Consider the following 17,907-nt stretch of genomic DNA (forward strand, 5'->3'; position numbering starts at 1 on the left):
TTTGGCCTTCCTTTGGTTGGTAGTTCAGGCCATTATAACTCGTTTTGTCTTTCCCGCCTGTTTATTCCTCTCCTTCCCGTGCATTGTCTAAATTTGGGAGAGTAAACTGGCCAGAGCAGGGACTTCCTCAGCGGGATTTGCTAATGTAGGTTCTTGCAGGGTGGATCCTTGTCTCCACGAAGGCTGGCAGTGGGTGCAAGGTGGAAAAAAAAATATTTAGTTTGTGCGTGACACTTTGGTCTGTTGAGACAGAAATTGGGAGCAGGCAAAGGAAGGTGTGGTGTGAAGCCCTCCGCATGGCTCACGCAGTTGCTCAGGTGCCGTCTGGCCGCACACACAAAGTTAAACACGTCTGTTGGGTTTGTGGCCCGGCTGTAATTAACAGTGGTGTAGTGCCAACACGCCGGCAAGCCCGTGGGTACGACAGTGGTACAACAGGTTTTCCAAAAGACCTCGTAAGCGCAGAGCCCGGATTAACTACAACGAAATAAAAGAGTTCTGGGAGAGGATTGTTTGCTGGTTTTGTTGGTGGTGACTTTTTTCTTTTTAAAGTTGAAAACCCGGAGCTCTACCCGAATAAGCAAAGCTGAACTGTGAGGCTGCAGCTTGCATGGTGCATGGTCCCTGTGGGAGCCAGGGGAGAAGCAATGGGATTTAGACCTTCTGCTATCTAGTAACGTTTGTCTTAAAGCTGTAGTTGCCAGATTCACATAATCACGTAATTTACTGATTTATTTTTTCAGTTTTCACCCACCCGGGGGTCCTCCCGGGAAGCCCTCGCCGCCCCCCCGCTCACGGGCAGCACTGACAGGCCCGGGCCCTGAGGACGAGTGGGCTTCAGCCCTGGGGGCCACCCGCCTTTGCTAGCGAGACCGCAGGTTCCCCCCCCCTCCACAGCACCGTCTCGGGCATGGTTTCACGTTGGAGGAGACGAGAAGGGCAAACGACCGAGGTGCCGAGCCGTCGGCCCTCCCCGGTCCCGACCCAGGCCCAGGCCCTCGCAGGGTGCCCCCCCCCGCGGCCCGGGCAATGGGCGCCGTCTCCTGGGAGACGCCGGGGAGCGGGAAAAGACTACAAGTCCCAGAATGCCCTGCGGGCGGGGATGTGCCGGGCGGAGGCGGGGCGGAAGTGGGTTCCCGGGCAGAGCGGCCGGCCGGGCCCGGTTCCGGGTGTCCCTGCATCGGCGGCGGCGACTCGCAGGGGAGGGGGGAGGAGAAGATGGCGGCGGACTTGGAGGCGGAGGTGCAGGCCATTGACAAGAGCCTGCTGGAGTGCTCCGCCGAGGAGATCGCCGTGGTGAGGCGGCGGGCCCGGGGCGGAAGGGCGAGAAGTGGTTGGGTCGGGGAAGGAGCCGGGGCTGGTGAGGCCGGCGGGCGGCACCGGCCTGCCCTGCCGGCGGCGGGGCCGTGAGGGCCGGGGCGAGGCTGTGCCCGGGGAGAGGCGGGGGGGAGAGGGGGGAAGGGGACGAGGAGGCTTTCCGTGAGGGCAGCCCTGGCTGGCAGCGGCCTCCCTTTCTGGCCTGGGCCCGTTGTTGTCGCCCGCGTCGCTTATTGCAGCAGCCGGCTCGGTCGCCAGCGAGCAGCCAGCTTTTCCTGTTGTTCTGGCTGGCGCAGGTGGCTCCCCAGCAAACCGCCTGGACCTGGTCACCCCCAGCCGAAGAGGTCCTCGCCTTCTCCAAGCAGCTGAGAAGTTCAGCTCTCCTGCCTGTTTTGCTGCCTTTTTGCAGCTCCCTGTGGGCAGTCGTGCCTCGACATGAGAACATCCCTTTCCCCCCTTAATTTAGGTAGATGTCTGACCCCAAATACGCTTTGTAGCGTTGAAGTTTCAGTACAAGATTCTTCCTTCTTTCCTAGTATTTAAGGTGCGGTTCTCGCAAAAGCTTGCGCTTGTTAACCTTAGGATGTTTGTAGAGGAAGTGTTAGTAAAATCAGTGTAAAATTTGAAGTAATCTACTTTTGTTCGTGTGCTTTTCCTGCTTTTATGAAAAGTAGTCAACAGGGAAGAGAAGTGAAGTCTTGAGGGTAAGGTTTTCAGGAAAACTTTTGTTTCTGGCCTAAATGCCAGATCTTACAGACACAAGCGCATTTGAGGAACTGGATTTATATGTTAAAATATCGGGACTGTTCATGTGCGTATCTGTAGGATAAGACCTTGAAGAGCTGTCTGTGTGTATTTCAATGAGAATTACATTGGCTGCTTTCCAAAAGAACAGAAAAGGCAATGTTATAATTCAGATTATCCTCAGATTATGTTGTTGTAGCTACAGTGCAGATCGAGGTATGATTAGATGGGCAAATGTGCATAGTTAGCCATATCCTAGCTAGTTTAGCTTCAGGATTAGTCTTCCTTCTCCGAGACAGCAAACCCAATAATTCCATCAAACACTTCATGAAGTTGCCGGGGCTGAGCCCAAATTACCTTGTCTGTGTGAGTGGCAGATGGTTTTTTTTTTTTTTTTTGGGGGTCACGCTAGGTAAACCCAAGGCAAATGTGCACCAAGTGGAACACAGTTTGAGTGCCAGTTTAAATTTAGTCAATTCTTTCTCATTTTGGTTCTCTGTCATTACCAGCACAAGCTACAGTTCTAAGATCTATCCCTTTCAAATCTACAACGTGCTATCAGCCAAATGCTGTTGGCACTGCCTGATTTTATACGTAAACAACCTACTTGGGTTTTAGCATTGTTTTTCTCCCTCCTTTGCTGAGAGCATTACTTTGCTGGTAGCCCAATATTAACACAATAAGTGCCGGCCCAGAGCAATAGTTCTAGCACTTTACCGTCAGTTTCTCATTGCAACAGCATAGTGATAAACTTCCAAAGAACAACAATCAGAAAAATAAATTATTTGTAACAGAACATGAGCCTACATTGCAAATATTTATTTGTGCAGTGAAGAAAAACATAAGTTGTACCTTCTAGCTTTTGAAACAGAAAACTGAGTTGTTTTATGGCTTGTGTTACATGTTTTGATCTACTATCTCTTACTTAAATGTGGATTTAGTAGAAACCCTGATGGACCATTAGGTATTTACATAATGTTATTTGATCAATGCATTTCAGGTGTTTTTTTCCAGGGCAGTCAAAAATTGCTGCAGGAAAGTCAGTCTGAGGGGGGAGGAAGTGAAGAGGAATACGCTTCTCTTTTTAATAAAAACCTCTTTTGGGAGAGTAAAACATTAGCTTTTCTTACATGTGACTTCAGGTTAGAAGATAAACAAACACTAATTGAAACTTGCCTACAAATGCTTTTGTTAAAGAACAAATTCCAAAATTTTGAGTAGTTTTGCTGGAGTTCAGTGCCTCTCAGGTAGCAATTTAGAAAAGGCGATGCTACAATATGGATGTATATGTATATGTTTCTAGTAACAGTTTTACATGTACAACCATACTTTGAGTTGCCTTTCTGGTAGCTCTTGGAGTGATGTTTGTTTCCTTGTCCTGTACTGGCTTGTACTTCCTTTGGATACTTTTTTAGCCAGAATCTGATTTTCAAAACTGTGTGCACAGTTATGTGTATAGAACTGGCTCCATGAAGAGGTTTAGGTGTGATGATGTTCAGTGTGGCCACACCTAACTTTCAGGCAACTACTCCCAGAATTTTTGGGATGAGAAAGCCATTTACTCGAGGAACAAGAATTTTCTCTGGCGAGGTATTTGTCTGAGCTTGTAGTGTAGCTAATATGCACCGTGTATTTTCCAGATAGAAATTAGAAATGTACTGCTGAATTGAAAGAATGAAGTTAAAGGTATTTTGCTGAGAAAAATGCAGGCATAATAACAGATATATGCCCTAGAAAATAATCTAAAAATTATCTTATTAAATGGAAATCATGGAAGAAATGAAGTCAGTTTCACTGTGATTGCGTCAGTTCCTGGCGGTAGTAGATATTTGGCACAAATGATGAAAGGAGAGGAAAAGATTAATGAGCTAGGGAAAAAAGCGACTCCAATTCTTAGTAATGCAAATTTTTTCTGGGTTTTTTTTTTTTTTTTTTTTTTTTTTGTGCTAGTCTCTGAGTCCTGGTGGGAATGGTGAGATTATCTGTAAACTTCTATATTGTTGGATACAGCTTCTTGGCAACCTTTTCCCATGGACTTCCTTGGAAAAAATAGTGGCTTTGACCCTCAAAGCTGGATCAATACAGAAAGATTTACTAGATTGATTATGATTTTAAGAAGTCAAACTTAGGGAAAGATAAGCGAGGGGAAAACATATTATTCTACTAAGAGCTTACTGACAAATAAGTTTGGTTGTTGGTTGTTTTTTTTAAGAGGTTCTGCTTCAGAAAAGTTTGGTCAATGAAAATGCTACAGTATATTAAAATAAAAAAGCAGAAATGCAGCCATTCTTAAATGCCACAAATGCTCTGCTCACTCTGTATGTCTGTATCCTGAAGGACTTACTACAACTGTGTTGTCTCAAACATAAGTTCCTTAGAGTAAATCATAAATAATTCAGAGTAAATCAAGCTGTAACATTTGATTACCAAACCTATTTATTTTGGTATAATTAATTCTTGGTTTTCATATACAGTTTCAGGTTGATTTTGAATTCTTTTTCTGAAGTTGCCAGTGGGTATCTGGTTGTCATATTTACAATGAGAAATGGCATGCTAAGGCTGTTTATGTAACAAAGGATTTAATCAGTGCACACTTGCAGTATGTGCTTACTTCCGTTTGTTTATTCTAAAAACCTTGCAGCCTTAATTTACAGTTTAAACCTTTATAAAATCGTAATCCACAAGGCAGAAATAAAACAAATGTCCTAGAGGTTTTTTTTTATTCTCTGTGTATACAAAGGAAAAAAAAAAAACCTAGGAAAAGCTATGAGATTTTCAGTGGCTTATAGCAGGTACAGTATTTTGATGGCTTTTAAAAACTGTCAACATTGTTTTTTACAATTGATTGACAAAGAGAATTCATGGATTTAACATCATACTTGAAACAGTAGGTGTGCTAAGTTACTTTGGTGGTAGGAGAAATCAAACCCCCCTCATTTTCATATGTAATTTGTTGAAATTAAATGAGAGAGGGACTGTTACCTAATGCTGTGTTTGCCATTCTCCTTGTACTTTTTGTCTTTGCTTGTTCCTTGCCAACTCCAGGCTTCCGCTGCTCCTGTGTGTCCCCAGCTGGCAGCATCAGTCTGCACTCCAGAGAAATGCAGCCAGCATAGCCTAGGCCTTATCCTAAAAGTCACTGCTAATATTGGGACGTTTTGCTGGTCATGCATCCTGGAGGAAAATTTCTAAGAATTTGGTCTCTTAAATCTTGTGATTCTTGGAAAGAATTTTGAATGTCAAAAGGATAAAATGTGCAAGCAGGGAAACAAATTATTCCTTTCCTAATGTCTGCCTTCTGTCATCGTCTAGATTTAATGCTTAGAAGGAAACATGGCTTTCTAGTTTTGCAATGTCATTTTAGATTTTTGATTTAGAAATAAAAAAGGTCATTTTGATGGATAGAACTGTGTTAGATATTTTTATTAATTAATGATTTGTATTTTCATTCCTTTTAATTTAAAAGAAATGGCTGCAAGCAAATGACCTTCAGAAAGAAGTATACCAGCATCTGGCCTATTATGTACCAAAAATTTACTGCAGGGGTCCTAACCCTGCCCCACAAAGGGAAGACATGGTGGCACAACACGTCTTGCTGGGACCAATGGAATGGTATCTTTGTGGCGAAGATCCTGCATTTGGTTTTCCAAAGCTTGAACAAGCAAACAAACCTTCCCATCTCTGTGGCCGTGTTTTTAAAGTGGGAGAGCCTACGTATTCTTGCAGGTAGTTCAACTTAACATTGTAAAGTATTTACAATTTGTGAAGTCATAGAACATTTTTCAATAAGAATGTACTGTCCTAATGAAAAGTTAATACCCTAAATTTGTTTTTAAAGTAACCTTGCAGTGTTTCATGACAGATGGGACCAGGGGAAAATTAACACACTCCAGATGTGTAAATAAAAAAAATATTTATTAATGTAACGTGGAATGTTTTCTGTACAAAAGAAATGCAAGATTATAGAAGGTGGTTGGGGAGATCTGTCAGTGTGGTCAGAGGCAAGTGGGCAGGTGTATGTGCATGTAATTCAGGTACTTAATATCAGCTGTTAGTGTTGATCCTGTGTTTTAGACCTCTTTCCATGACCTGTTCCTTCCCTAAGTCTATCTCTAGATCTCTAAAAATACCATCCTACTTGAAAGAGGACAGTACGTTCCTAACCAATTACAAGTATTTTAAAAATCCTCAGTTTTAAGACAGTGTAAGTACTAAACATAGATGTAAAACTGTTAAAGTTTCTTGTGCGTTAATAATTTTCTTTGAGTTATAGCTGGTAATGAAAAATGATGAGCGTTTAAATTAAACAGTATTGTTTTCTGAGTCCGTGTAATTCATTAAAAGCAGTGGCTTTTCTGCCCAGTTGTAAAGCTTCCAGGTCTGCCTCTGCTTTAGGTATAAGCACCCTTATTTGTTAGAGGAATTACTTGGTAAATGGTACTGAGTTTGGAAGTATATTGCCACAAGTTTAGGGCTCTGAAGAATCAATACCTGATACTGTATCTACCCAATCCTGTGGGTATATTGTAGCAATAAGTGGGTTTGATTTTCTTTTAATTAAAAAAAAAAAAAGAAATTCCATGGACGTAAATTATTTTAAAACAGAAGAGCTTCGTGTAATTTGTCTTCGAAATTTTCGCCTTTAGTGACTGCCCTGGAGAAGACAAATGGGAAAATGGTACTTTATGCATAGTCAGTCAGGGTTGCCTGATTATTTTTCAGTGATCACCTGATTTAATTTATTTGGTGAAATGAAATTAAGCAAATTCTTGATAATAACATCTCATAGGATCTCTGATGTTTTGTTTTGAACAAAATCAGTTGTTTCTCCAACTTCTTTTTTTAAATAATAACCATCATAAGACATTCATTTCTCTTGGTAGTTATTTTTGCATTGCAAAACTCGACTCCCTTAATCTTGAGGAGTCATAGCTCAGTTGCATTACATAGTTTCAAGGATTTTCAGTGTTTTTCAGGGAGACAAGTAAATATAATGCATAATTGCCTCATTCATTTGTTTAGCCCCTTTTGCTAGAAATATTGTTTCTATCCAATATGCAGTACTTGTAGACAGGACCTTACTATGGTCTCTGATCTCCTGGTTGACGAAACTGCATTCTCAGACCTCCTTAGTGAGCTTGAAGGCCTAAACTTAAAAGCACAGGTTTGATCTGATCTGTTGTGTGCTATCTTCCCAGTGTTCAGTGAAAAAATGTCTTTTCTGATTGCTGGAGATTGTTAATGCTTGTACTCTGTACTTCAGAGAGCTTTCTTGGATTTATACTGTGTATACCTGTTTGTATTGTGTTCTGTAATTTGTTTACTTGCTTATATACTTGTCTCACCTTTTGAGGACAATGGCTATAGCAAATACACATGCTACCCAGACAGTATTTTAAAGCCTTTTCTTAAAGCCTCTTTTTTTCCTCCTTCATTTGTTTCCCCCTGCTTGGAAGCCATCCCTTTACTCTTTCAGAATAATATATACGTTAGTCAGAAGGTTTATAATAGTGATATTTGAAGATTACCTGTTGTAAAATGTGTAATTAAAGGCAAAAACATTTGTTTAATGCTTCTCCTTTTTTTTTTCTTTGTTTTGTTTTGTTTGCTGTTTTCAGAGACTGTGCAGTTGACCCAACTTGTGTGTTATGCATGGAGTGCTTTCTTGGAAGTATTCATAGAGAGCACCGATACAGGGTTAGTGTCGTGGCTCGGGCTGGAATATATGATGTAGTCATTAATCATTAATAACTTTGTATATGTATGAAACTCCTTGTTTAAAGTTTAGTAATGTATACATAATTTGAAAATGTTGCAGGAACATAACATTTGAAATTATGTCTGCAATAATCTTATAAGACTGTGTTTTGATATGAGTGTAAATTCTGAAAGTTAACACTTTAGAATATTGAGCAATTAACTTTTATGTACAACAGTTAAACTTACCAATGTATGTTATTTTTAACATATGCCCTTTAGTGAATTTTACAGCATTAGAGTTGGTTTTTGACTTGCTTTGACCTTGATATTTGACTTTTTTTAAAAGGTACTAAAAAACCTTTATTAAGAACCACTTTTAAAAAAAACTTACTTCCTTTAAACATCTGCTTTGCTATAAAATTCTCTACAATAGCAGGATTTTTGTTTGTTTTTAAACATAAAGTAGAAAACTAAAACTGTAGATGCTCTTTTAGTAATATATTGCCATTAGTAGTACACACTAGTTCAGAAAAAAAATTACAAACAAAACTAAGAAGGCTGTGGTGTGTTTTAAAAGTAAGAAGCTAAGTGAAAACTACCAGTGCAACCTTTCTGTAAATCTGTTTTTGACAGTACTGCACTGCTTTTAATGTAAATCTGATCACTGCGTGCTTATACTGAGCACTAGGATTTACGAAAAAAAATAACCTCCAGACACAACAACTTGCCCCAAGAAACCCAACCCAATTTGCTGATATCAGCATATTTCCTGCATGGAGATTTTTAGTTTGCAAGCTTAGCGAATTAACAAGTCTAGGTGACATCCAAAAGTGTCAGCAAATATTCTTGCAAATGTCCATCTAATCTTGTTGATACTGTAGGATCTAGCTGTATGTAGAGAAAGTACCTGTATGCCAAAAAAAGGTGAAAGAATAACTCTTCTATGAATCAGTTAATATTTGTGGTTCAAAAAAGGTGTTATTGCACTTACCATTTTGAAGTGATCTTATCTTTAAAATAAATTTTATTAAATCAGTGTAAATATATCATTATGGTTTCCAGATACAAGTTCTTCACATAAGTATTAGTAAGCATAGAAAAAAGTAAGTTTTGTCTGTAAATTCCTGTTTCTGTAAACAGCACATTTTTTACTCACTGTCTAATAGCGCTATATGAAACCTTTTAGCTTTGTTCAGACTAAAAATGTGAGAATCTGCTATAGTACAGATGGCATTGCAGTAATAGATTCAGAGAAACTGAAAACCAGAAAAAACCCACAGCCTTCAGGTGGGGTAGAATGGGGGTGTTTGAAGCTTTTTTTTTAGTTTTTTCTCTTCTTGTTTGGCATCAGCGGACGGATGAAGTAGATAAGCTTTGAGCCATCATAGAAGCAGGCATGGTTTCACTGTGCTTTTTTAACAGGGGACTGGCTAAAGCTCTCAGGTGTTGCAATTAGGTAGCCATAGCTAAACTACAAAAGCACAATGTGCACGCGTGTGTATGTGTATTCTCATGAACTCTTTTGTTTCTAAATAATTTTAGATGACAACATCAGGTGGTGGAGGTTTCTGTGACTGTGGTGATACAGAAGCTTGGAAAGAAGGTCCTTACTGTCAAAAGCACGAACTGAACTCTTCAGAGACCGCAGAAGAAGAGGTAATAGCAATTGAGCATGGTGTTTCAAAACATGGTCAACTGTGTATGTATGTGTGTTTATAGATACAGATCATTCATATGAGGTCACTTTTAGTCTTGTATACCACGCGTGAATGATGAGAGGAAATTTAATAGCAATACATGAACAACAATATGTGTTAGACAAAATTAATGTCTTCTCTAACTTTAAGGAGTTAGTTAGAATGACATTTTCTACCTGAATGCTTTATTTTGTATGTACTTGGTTACGTCTGCAGCTTTAGTTCTTTTCCCTCTGCAGCTTTCGTTCTTTTCTTTGTTTCTCTGTCTTATTCTGAAAGGTGAAAGGAGTCTGCCATGTGAGGAAAAAAAAAGTCTGTATGTTATATGCATGAAGAAGCCAAATTAAGCTGTCTGTACAACATATGTTCTGATTCTTGCCAAAGTGAAGTGCACAGGTTTTTTTAAAAATAAAAATGACTTGCTGTTACAGGAAAGCTGTAATGGAGATATCAGATAGAGGTCTATAAAAGCTTGTTTGGTACAGAATCATAGAATCATTTTGATTGGAAGAGACCTTTAAGTTCATCAAGTCCAACCATTAGCCTAGCACCGCCAAGTCCACCACTATACCATATCCCTAAGCACCACATCTACTTGTCTTTTAAATACCTCCAAGGGATGGTGACTCAAGCACTTCTCTAGGCAGCCTGTTCCAATGCTTGATAATCCTTTCAGTGATGAAATGTTTCCTAATGTCCAATCTAAACCTCCCCTGACACAACTTGAGGCCATTTCTTGTCCTATCGCCTGCTTCTTGGGAGAGGAGACCGACCCCCACCTCACTCCAACCTCCTGAAGGTAGTTGTAGAGAGAGATAAGGTCTCTCTTCAGCCTTCTTTTCTCCAGGCTGAACAACCCCAGTTCCTTCAGCTCCTCCTCATAAGAAGGTAAATAGAGAACATATCTTCACAGTTTCTCAACAACTTGGACATACTAAAAAAAAAAAAAAAAGAGAAATGGCAGTTATTAACATTCCTGTAAAGCTTCCAGATATTTCCAGAGAATCTTGGGGGAGCATCGTGTGGATAAACTTTACTGGTACAAGTGAATTGCTCTGCCAAGGGCTTCTGAAAATCTTCTAAGATTATAAATATAAAAAATTATTGTGGCCATTTTTATACAACATTAACTGTAGTAAAACACAAAATTTGGTATTAGGTAATCCTAGAACAGAAACTGGGCTACTGTTAAATATTTTAATTGGTTAATGATTACATGTACTTCAAAATACCGAATGATGAATTGAGTCAGTGACCCAATGTATAGTGTATGTCCAGGTGACCTCCAGGGCATGCAGTGTTCCCTTTCCAGCTTTGTAGAAGAGGGACTAGTTGTTCTGACCATCAAAAAATTTGCAATAAAAGAAGAGGTTTGTTATGTTTTCTATTGACACACAAATCCCTTGAAATGGACTGGAAGGAAATGGCAGTGGTACCCGTACTACCTGAATCAGAGTTGGTAGTGTTTCTCTTTTGCTACTCCAAAAAGTAGTCCCTTTGACCTTGTGGTCAAGTGTGGATAGGCCTCTAAATTCAGCCTCTAAATGCATGCTGCCTATAAAACAATGCAATAGATGTATAGTTTTTGTATTCTGCAGTTTACTGATGTTGGTAAGGGGAATAAAAGATACAGTGATTTCAAAATATTTTTTTTGAAAGCATCACAGAAAAAGCAGATTTTAATACAGCTGAAGTTAAAAGTTCTTCAGAAGAGCTATCTTAGAAGGTGTGCAAAAGTGGGAACAATGGAAGTGAAAATGGAGAAGTGTGTGAAAAATTAAGAGGGTGATCAGAGGCAAGTTAACATTTAGGTATTGAATGTTAGATTACAGCTTTGATGATTTGTCAGTGAAGAACTACTAGCGAAAGAAAACAGGATGATTATTGACTATTCCTTTTGAACATAGTCATTTAAAGCTAGACATCATTAAAGATGCTGCATCATCTTTGACAAAGAGAGGTGCACATTTGTCAATTTCTGTTTTGAATGTCACGTATTTTTTCAATTGCTATTTATATTTATTTTCCAGGATCCTCTTGTGCACTTACCAGAAGATATGGTGGCAAGAGCTTATAATATTTTTGCCATCGCATTTAAATATGCAGTAGATATATTAACATGGGAAAAGGAAAATGAATTGCCTGGCCTAGAAATGCCGTAAGTATGGTATTTGCCTTTTGCCTTTTAAAGGATTGCAGATATTTACAATAGAAAATGCAAATTCTGATTTTTAAGTATCTTTTCTGCCTTTCCCAAAATTGTCAGGAATACTATGTAGACAATGTCCTAAAATAATTTTAATAGATTTGTTTTTCTTACATTTTTTATTTTTGTGACTATACAGCCCTTATCTCTCCATAGCAATGATGAAACAATGTTTTTGATCCCTTAATGTTTTCTTAATGCTGAAAAGGAAGTATCTGTAGTTTCAATACCCTAAAACAAGTGGCAGGTTAATTTCTTTTGATCAAAGTTACTGAAATTCTGATGACAAAAGTGTTTTGTACCTTCAGTGATTCACTTATTACAAATTTTGAAGCATTACAGAGCATTTAAGTGTATTGGAGCATCATAGTTATCATGGATTCATTTGTGACATCTTGTTAGTATCCTCTTTTAAGTTACGGTTTTGAGGATTGTTGAGTTTGGGCTTTTTAAGAGACTGCCAAGTTTTTGTTGTCTAATAGACCTTTATGCAATATTGAGGAAACAGGTGGGGCAAAGTAATGCTGAGACCAGTGAAGTCTGTAAGAAGCTCTGGGGGAGTGTACAGCTGCACTGGAAAGAAATGTATTTTCCTTGGTAGCAAACACTATCAATTCGTAATCAAACAAACTTCAAAAATAATACTCTGACTTAAGTATTGTCATAAGATTTTACTCATTTTGGACTCAATTCTGCAGGAAAGGTGCACATTCCCATAGAAGTTAGGGGGTGGCCAGTCCTTTTCAAATAAATTGTTGAGATATGTTCCGGTATAGCAAAGGAAGCCCAGGCTTGGGTTGTCTGCTTATTGAAGAACTTTATTAAACTACAAGTTTATTTATTTTTTTTTAAATTGCATTACTCTGAATTATGTAAATTCAATCCTTACTTTGAAGTGAGAAGAGTGACACTTACTACTGCATGCTGTTTAATGATGAAGTCCATACCTATGAACAAGTTATTTATACTCTTCAGAAGGCTGTCAACTGCACGCAGAAGGAAGCTATTGGTTTTGCAACAACAGTAGATAGAGATGTAAGTAAATTAATTGCTAGAACTTTTAATTATACTTACTCTAATATTTATTTTATATGACTAAACTACTTTAATTTGCTTTCCCAAAGAGTGTGGTTAATGTGATTGAGCCCTGTGCATCAAGCCAGCCTAAAACGTCTTAACTCATTGGCCAATCCAAACCAGACCTAATATTGAATACATGTTTCAGTGTAACTGTCTTCCAGTAAGTCTTGTGAGTGTAGACAGCAAGGGATCTCTCACCCCTCTGTCAAAGACAGGCAGTGGCTTTAGCTTACACCTTACTGTATTCCAGGGAGATGACACTGAAAGAGCCTCTGGGTGTGCTCCAGGTGTGGGAAATGCTGCTCAGAGTAACACCAGTCATCTGTGAGCGATAAAATCTGTAATTGACTGCTTTAGTTCTGGTGGTCGTGGAACTATTTGGAGGGGGGTGTTATTTAATGATTTTTTTTTTTTTTCATAATTGTCAGATGATAATGGCAGGAAAAGTATTTCATACAGTGTTTAGAAAGAGCGATGAGTTCAGAATCACTATACACTGAATATAATTTTAACTAATATGTCAGTCTCAGAAGCAGTCTTTCACCTGTGTTTGTATTCTGGCTTTTGTGCATTTTTTTAATAAAGGGACACTTTCTAGGGACAACTGCATCTTGTTATTTGTGCCATGAGCCTGTAGATAGTTGGTGTGAAAACGAGAGTCATTTTATATTGTGTTGTTGGCCTGTGCCTTTTTCTGGGGGTGGGGTAGGGAGGGAGTCTCTTCCAAAATGGCAATGAGAGCATCATTTTGGGTTGTTAAAGTACTTCAAGGTCAATGGAAAAGGAAATAAACCCACTTTGTATTGCTTAACGCTGAACTAGATTTTGGTTTTGTATTATCACTACTTTGTTTTTGTGATATCAGTAACCAAAAGATGCCCACTGATCCTGAATATGTGCTGACTTGAGCACATGCTGGGTAGTGTAGGATGCACCTTGGAGATTTTTCCCTACTTTTGATCCCTGTCCTACTTCTAAATACATACATGAATGCATATATACGTGTGTATGTGTGTAAAAGAAATGAGAAGGTCATGCCTGAAACAGTGATCTGGCATCAAACCAAATCTAAAATGTCAATAAGCTATTCTATCTATAATACACTATAATACAGTATAGAAAAACTGGAAACCTAGTCTTGAAATAAACCAAGTGCTTTAGTTGTATGTTTAAAAGACCAGCTACCTTTAATACCTACTTTTTTAAAAGGCATTGAAATGTCTGAAATATCTTTAAATTCTAATAAAAATAATGATTGATGCATTAGTACTAAAGATAAGTTTTCAGTATTTTAAATAAGTGTGATGGTTACATCCTAAAAACAATATTATACAGAGAAAAATTAGTACAACAGGTAACTTCATATATGATCTTGTTTTATTCTCTTTTAAAAAGTACAGGGTGCATTTTGGAAATCCAAGTATGTAACTATCTCCAGTACTTTAAAAAATGAAAATAGCATGAAAGAAAGAGTGGTTAACATGCATGTGAAACTTTTATTGTGTCTTTTATACTAATGTATAAAACAGCATTTGAACTTCCTGCTTAGAAGCTGGTGGTAATGTTACTTCTTTACGAATTTACAGGGACGAAGGTCCGTTCGATATGGAGACTTTCAGTACTGCGATCAAGCAAAATCAGTAATAGTGGTAAGTAATATTATCTACTTATTTGCCTCATCTTAAGCAAAAAAAAGCTTTGACACACAGTTTTGTGATATTGTTACCGTAATGACTCTTTATATTTTAATAATACAAAGTGTTGGAAATGCTATTTAGAATATGCACAGTTGAGGTATCAAAATAGAGGTTTATGCTCTGTTTTTATTTTTGTTTTTTCTACTTTTGTCTACCTTACACCCAAAATAATTTTTTAAAAAGAAGTTCTGAGACAACTTTTCCCGTCAGAAAACAGAGTTTGATCAGGAACTTCAAATGTAACATTTTAGAATTGCATGTCAGTTCAGACCAGTGAAGTTAAACTATTTTGGCTTTTCTCCTATAGTATGAAGTTGTTTACAGCTTTCACAGCCCACAACTATGGAAATTATGGCTGATTTAATCAAAGCGTGGAACTACAAATACACTTTCATTTTATGTGTCTGTATTTATACATGTATATATATATTCATATTATCTATATATTACAAGGTTCTTCCATGTAAGAACATGGGGGTAATATTTTCTATTTCATTTTTCTTTAACTGCTGCAGTGCAGTACTTAATCACATGAAATAAATAGTTCATGCATAATACTGCTACCACTGAAAACCAAATACTGCAACTAGAGTTACTGGCCTTAAACTATTTACGTTATTTTGAAAACATTAACATATCTTTAAAGATAAAATTGTGCAATATTTTTAACTTGCCACCTATACAGTCAAGGAACAAATGGCTTTTATGTGTAATGTCTAACTACTAAGGTTTCTGGAACAGAGATGAGGTGAAATTCTTTCTTTTTTTAACTCTGTGTGTTTAATTTGTATTTTTGAAAATAGTCCATGGCCACTTGGTTTCTTTCCTTGGTGGGCTGCTTGATGTGTGACTTGCATCATGTGCATGGCTGCCTTAGGTTGTGCGTGGGACTGCTTATCAGTGAAATGCAGCAGATCAGTGTGTACCTTGATAAGAGGCCAAGAGTGGAAAATGCATTGGCCTAAATATGTTAATATTGCATAATAAGGTCCTTCAAATATTAATAGGGTAAACAAAGTTAAGATTTTTTTTTTGGCTTTGATTCTTCCCTATGTAGGTGCTAGTAATTAGAATATTTATTAATATTATAAATTATTGAAATTAATCATAGTAATGTTGTGTTTCTGTACAGAAATATATGCTAGTCATCACTTAAATATGCATTACTTCCTTTTTTCTTTTCTTTTCTTTTTAAGAGAAATACCAGTCGTCAGACAAAGCCATTGAAAGTACAAGTTATGCATTCATCTATCGTTGCCCATCAGAGCTTTGGTCTGAAGCTCCTAACTTGGCTTGGCAGTGTTATTGGATATTCAGGTGGGCAAACTTGAGCTTTCTTGAGATAAGTTAGAGAATATTTGTGAGGCAAGCTGAATTCCTGAAACAATGTTGTCTGCTTATTTCAGATATGTAATATGTAAGGCAATGCTATTAATAACCTGTCAGACTTGATTCTATTTTCTCTTACTGGAGCGTTGTTCTGAGTTCTGACTTCCATATGAAAGTGCTACCAGTCTTACTTCTCAGATACTGTTTTCTGTTTAGTTGCTGTTGAACAGAAGCTCAGGATCGCTGTCAAATGCTGTATGCCAACAAGCTATTTTTTAGTCCCTAGTTCTTTTTAAATGAATGCAGTAAGCTGAAAATAACCTGTCTGATGAGATAAAACAAAATTATTCAGAAGTAATTTGATGAATGATGATGAAAGTGATTGCTTCAGATTTTTTGCTAAGTAGAACAACAGAGAAAATGCAAGGATGCGTGGAGGTTTTTGGGTAGGTATAGAAGCCAACAAAGTATTAATAAGATATTTAAAAAAGAGGTTTCTTCAAAGGAATCAAGATGCACAATATCATTTTTATGGGAAGGCTCTGTCACTGTTTTGACTTGGTTCCTCCTTTGTCCTGTTGAATCATAAGGTTGTGAAGATGTGGAGTATGAGGGGAAATAAAAGGAAAATGTGTCAAACTGCTGATATGTAGAAATGTAGATACAGTTCCCCATGCACTTTGTGTTCTATGCATCTGTAAATGTTAATGAGAGTTATTAGCAAAGCACGCTCAGCTGCAATATTGCATATATGTTCTGCATAGTTGCAAGGTTTCTTTAGATGATGCGTTTTATTAGACGGATAGTTGAAAGATAAGTGGTTTATGTTTGTACAAGTTAATTTTTAAAGATACGTAAATCAGGCTTTGGAAAAGTTATGGTAGCAGTTTGTTCAGCTATTTGCCAGTGTTGCTGGCAAATAATAGCTGTTAACAGAAAGGAGAGACGTGAAGATACTTAATTTCTGAGACAAATTTTCCTTTCAGTGTAACGTGTAGGCAGGCACTGTCTTTCTCATTTTCTTAAAGCCCTGCTTTGTACCGTGTCATTCGTGCTGGGTGTCAAAGTCACTAATTTTCAGCACTAAATTACAGTTGCAAAAAAGTAACTTGAATATGTTAATGGAGTGTCAAATTACAGATGAAAGCATTGAATTTATAGTTTGATTTGTGTGTGTGGTGTTTCTGAAATTCTGCAGAGTTCATTTCATTAAATGCAGTGTCCTTTATGATTCAGAAGGGCAAAAATAATGTTTGATGGTAAGCAGAATGCGTACGTTTTCTCTGTGACCTACGTGCTCACCTACTTGAAATGCCTTGTACACCTTGGGATGCAGTCTTACAATGTACTCTGGAGTCTGGTTTTGTGAAATGCCCTCTTGAAAAAGTTAGTTTCCCTTAGCTTTTTAACAAACCGTCATGGTTTAACCCCAGACGGCAACTAGGACCACTCAGCCTTTCACTCGCTCCACCCTCCCCAAGTAGGGTAGGGAGAAGAGGGAGGAAAAGGGGTGAAAAAACCTCGTGGATTGAGATAAAGACAGTTTAGTAGAACAGTAATGGAAGAGAAAATAATTATAATGGTAAAAGAATATGCAAAATTGCGATGCAGTATGGTTGCTCACCACCTGATGATGGATTGCCCAGCCCTTCCTGAGCAGTGATTGTGGGTCCCTGCCTCCTGGCCAACCCCCATTTATATACTGGACACGTTGTCTATGGTATGGAATATTCCTGTGGCCAGCTTTTCCTGTCTAGGCTTCCTCTCAGCTTCTATGGGCAACTCAAAAAGTCCTTGACTTAATGTAAGCATTTCTTAGCAACAACTAAACTGATACGTGTTATCAACATTATTCTCATAATAAATCCAAAACAGAGCAGCTGCTAGGAAGAAAATTACCTCTGTCCCAGCTGAAACCGTGACACAAACACCCCTGAATGTTTAGATTTTGCTCAGTCAGCAGAATCAAGCAGCCTGTTACCGTTCATCTCTAACATGGGGTGACAGAATTGCACTGCTTAGGTGGTTACGCTCAAATGTCCCTGACCAAAGGGCGATTGGCAGGTGCAGGGTCTTCTGCTGTGCCACAAAGTTAATCTGGATGATGGTGGTGAAATGACTGTCAAACTCTTGTCAG

The 17,907-nt window shown here is 38.3% G+C and overlaps 1 protein-coding gene across 2 annotated transcripts in view; it reads left to right on the top strand.

Annotated features, from left to right (window-relative positions):
• Positions 1 to 1,166: 1,166 nt before the first annotated feature.
• UBR2 (ubiquitin protein ligase E3 component n-recognin 2) overlaps positions 1,167 to 17,907 on the top strand; it is a 54,268-nt gene continuing 37,527 nt past the window's right edge. For both annotated transcript variants that reach the window (XM_014950910.1, XM_014950909.1), the window contains exons 1-8: positions 1,167 to 1,296; positions 5,528 to 5,787; positions 7,680 to 7,758; positions 9,304 to 9,417; positions 11,489 to 11,616; positions 12,561 to 12,699; positions 14,331 to 14,393; positions 15,638 to 15,758. In XM_014950910.1, coding sequence (XP_014806396.1) covers positions 1,219 to 1,296; positions 5,528 to 5,787; positions 7,680 to 7,758; positions 9,304 to 9,417; positions 11,489 to 11,616; positions 12,561 to 12,699; positions 14,331 to 14,393; positions 15,638 to 15,758 — 982 coding nt within the window. In that variant the 5' untranslated portion in view covers positions 1,167 to 1,218. The remainder of the gene's footprint in view (positions 1,297 to 5,527; positions 5,788 to 7,679; positions 7,759 to 9,303; positions 9,418 to 11,488; positions 11,617 to 12,560; positions 12,700 to 14,330; positions 14,394 to 15,637; positions 15,759 to 17,907) is intronic.

The sequence above is a fragment of the Calidris pugnax genome, unplaced genomic scaffold (assembly GCF_001431845.1).
Source record: "Calidris pugnax isolate Ruff unplaced genomic scaffold, ASM143184v1 scaffold24, whole genome shotgun sequence".
NCBI classification, from domain to species: domain Eukaryota; kingdom Metazoa; phylum Chordata; class Aves; order Charadriiformes; family Scolopacidae; genus Calidris; species Calidris pugnax.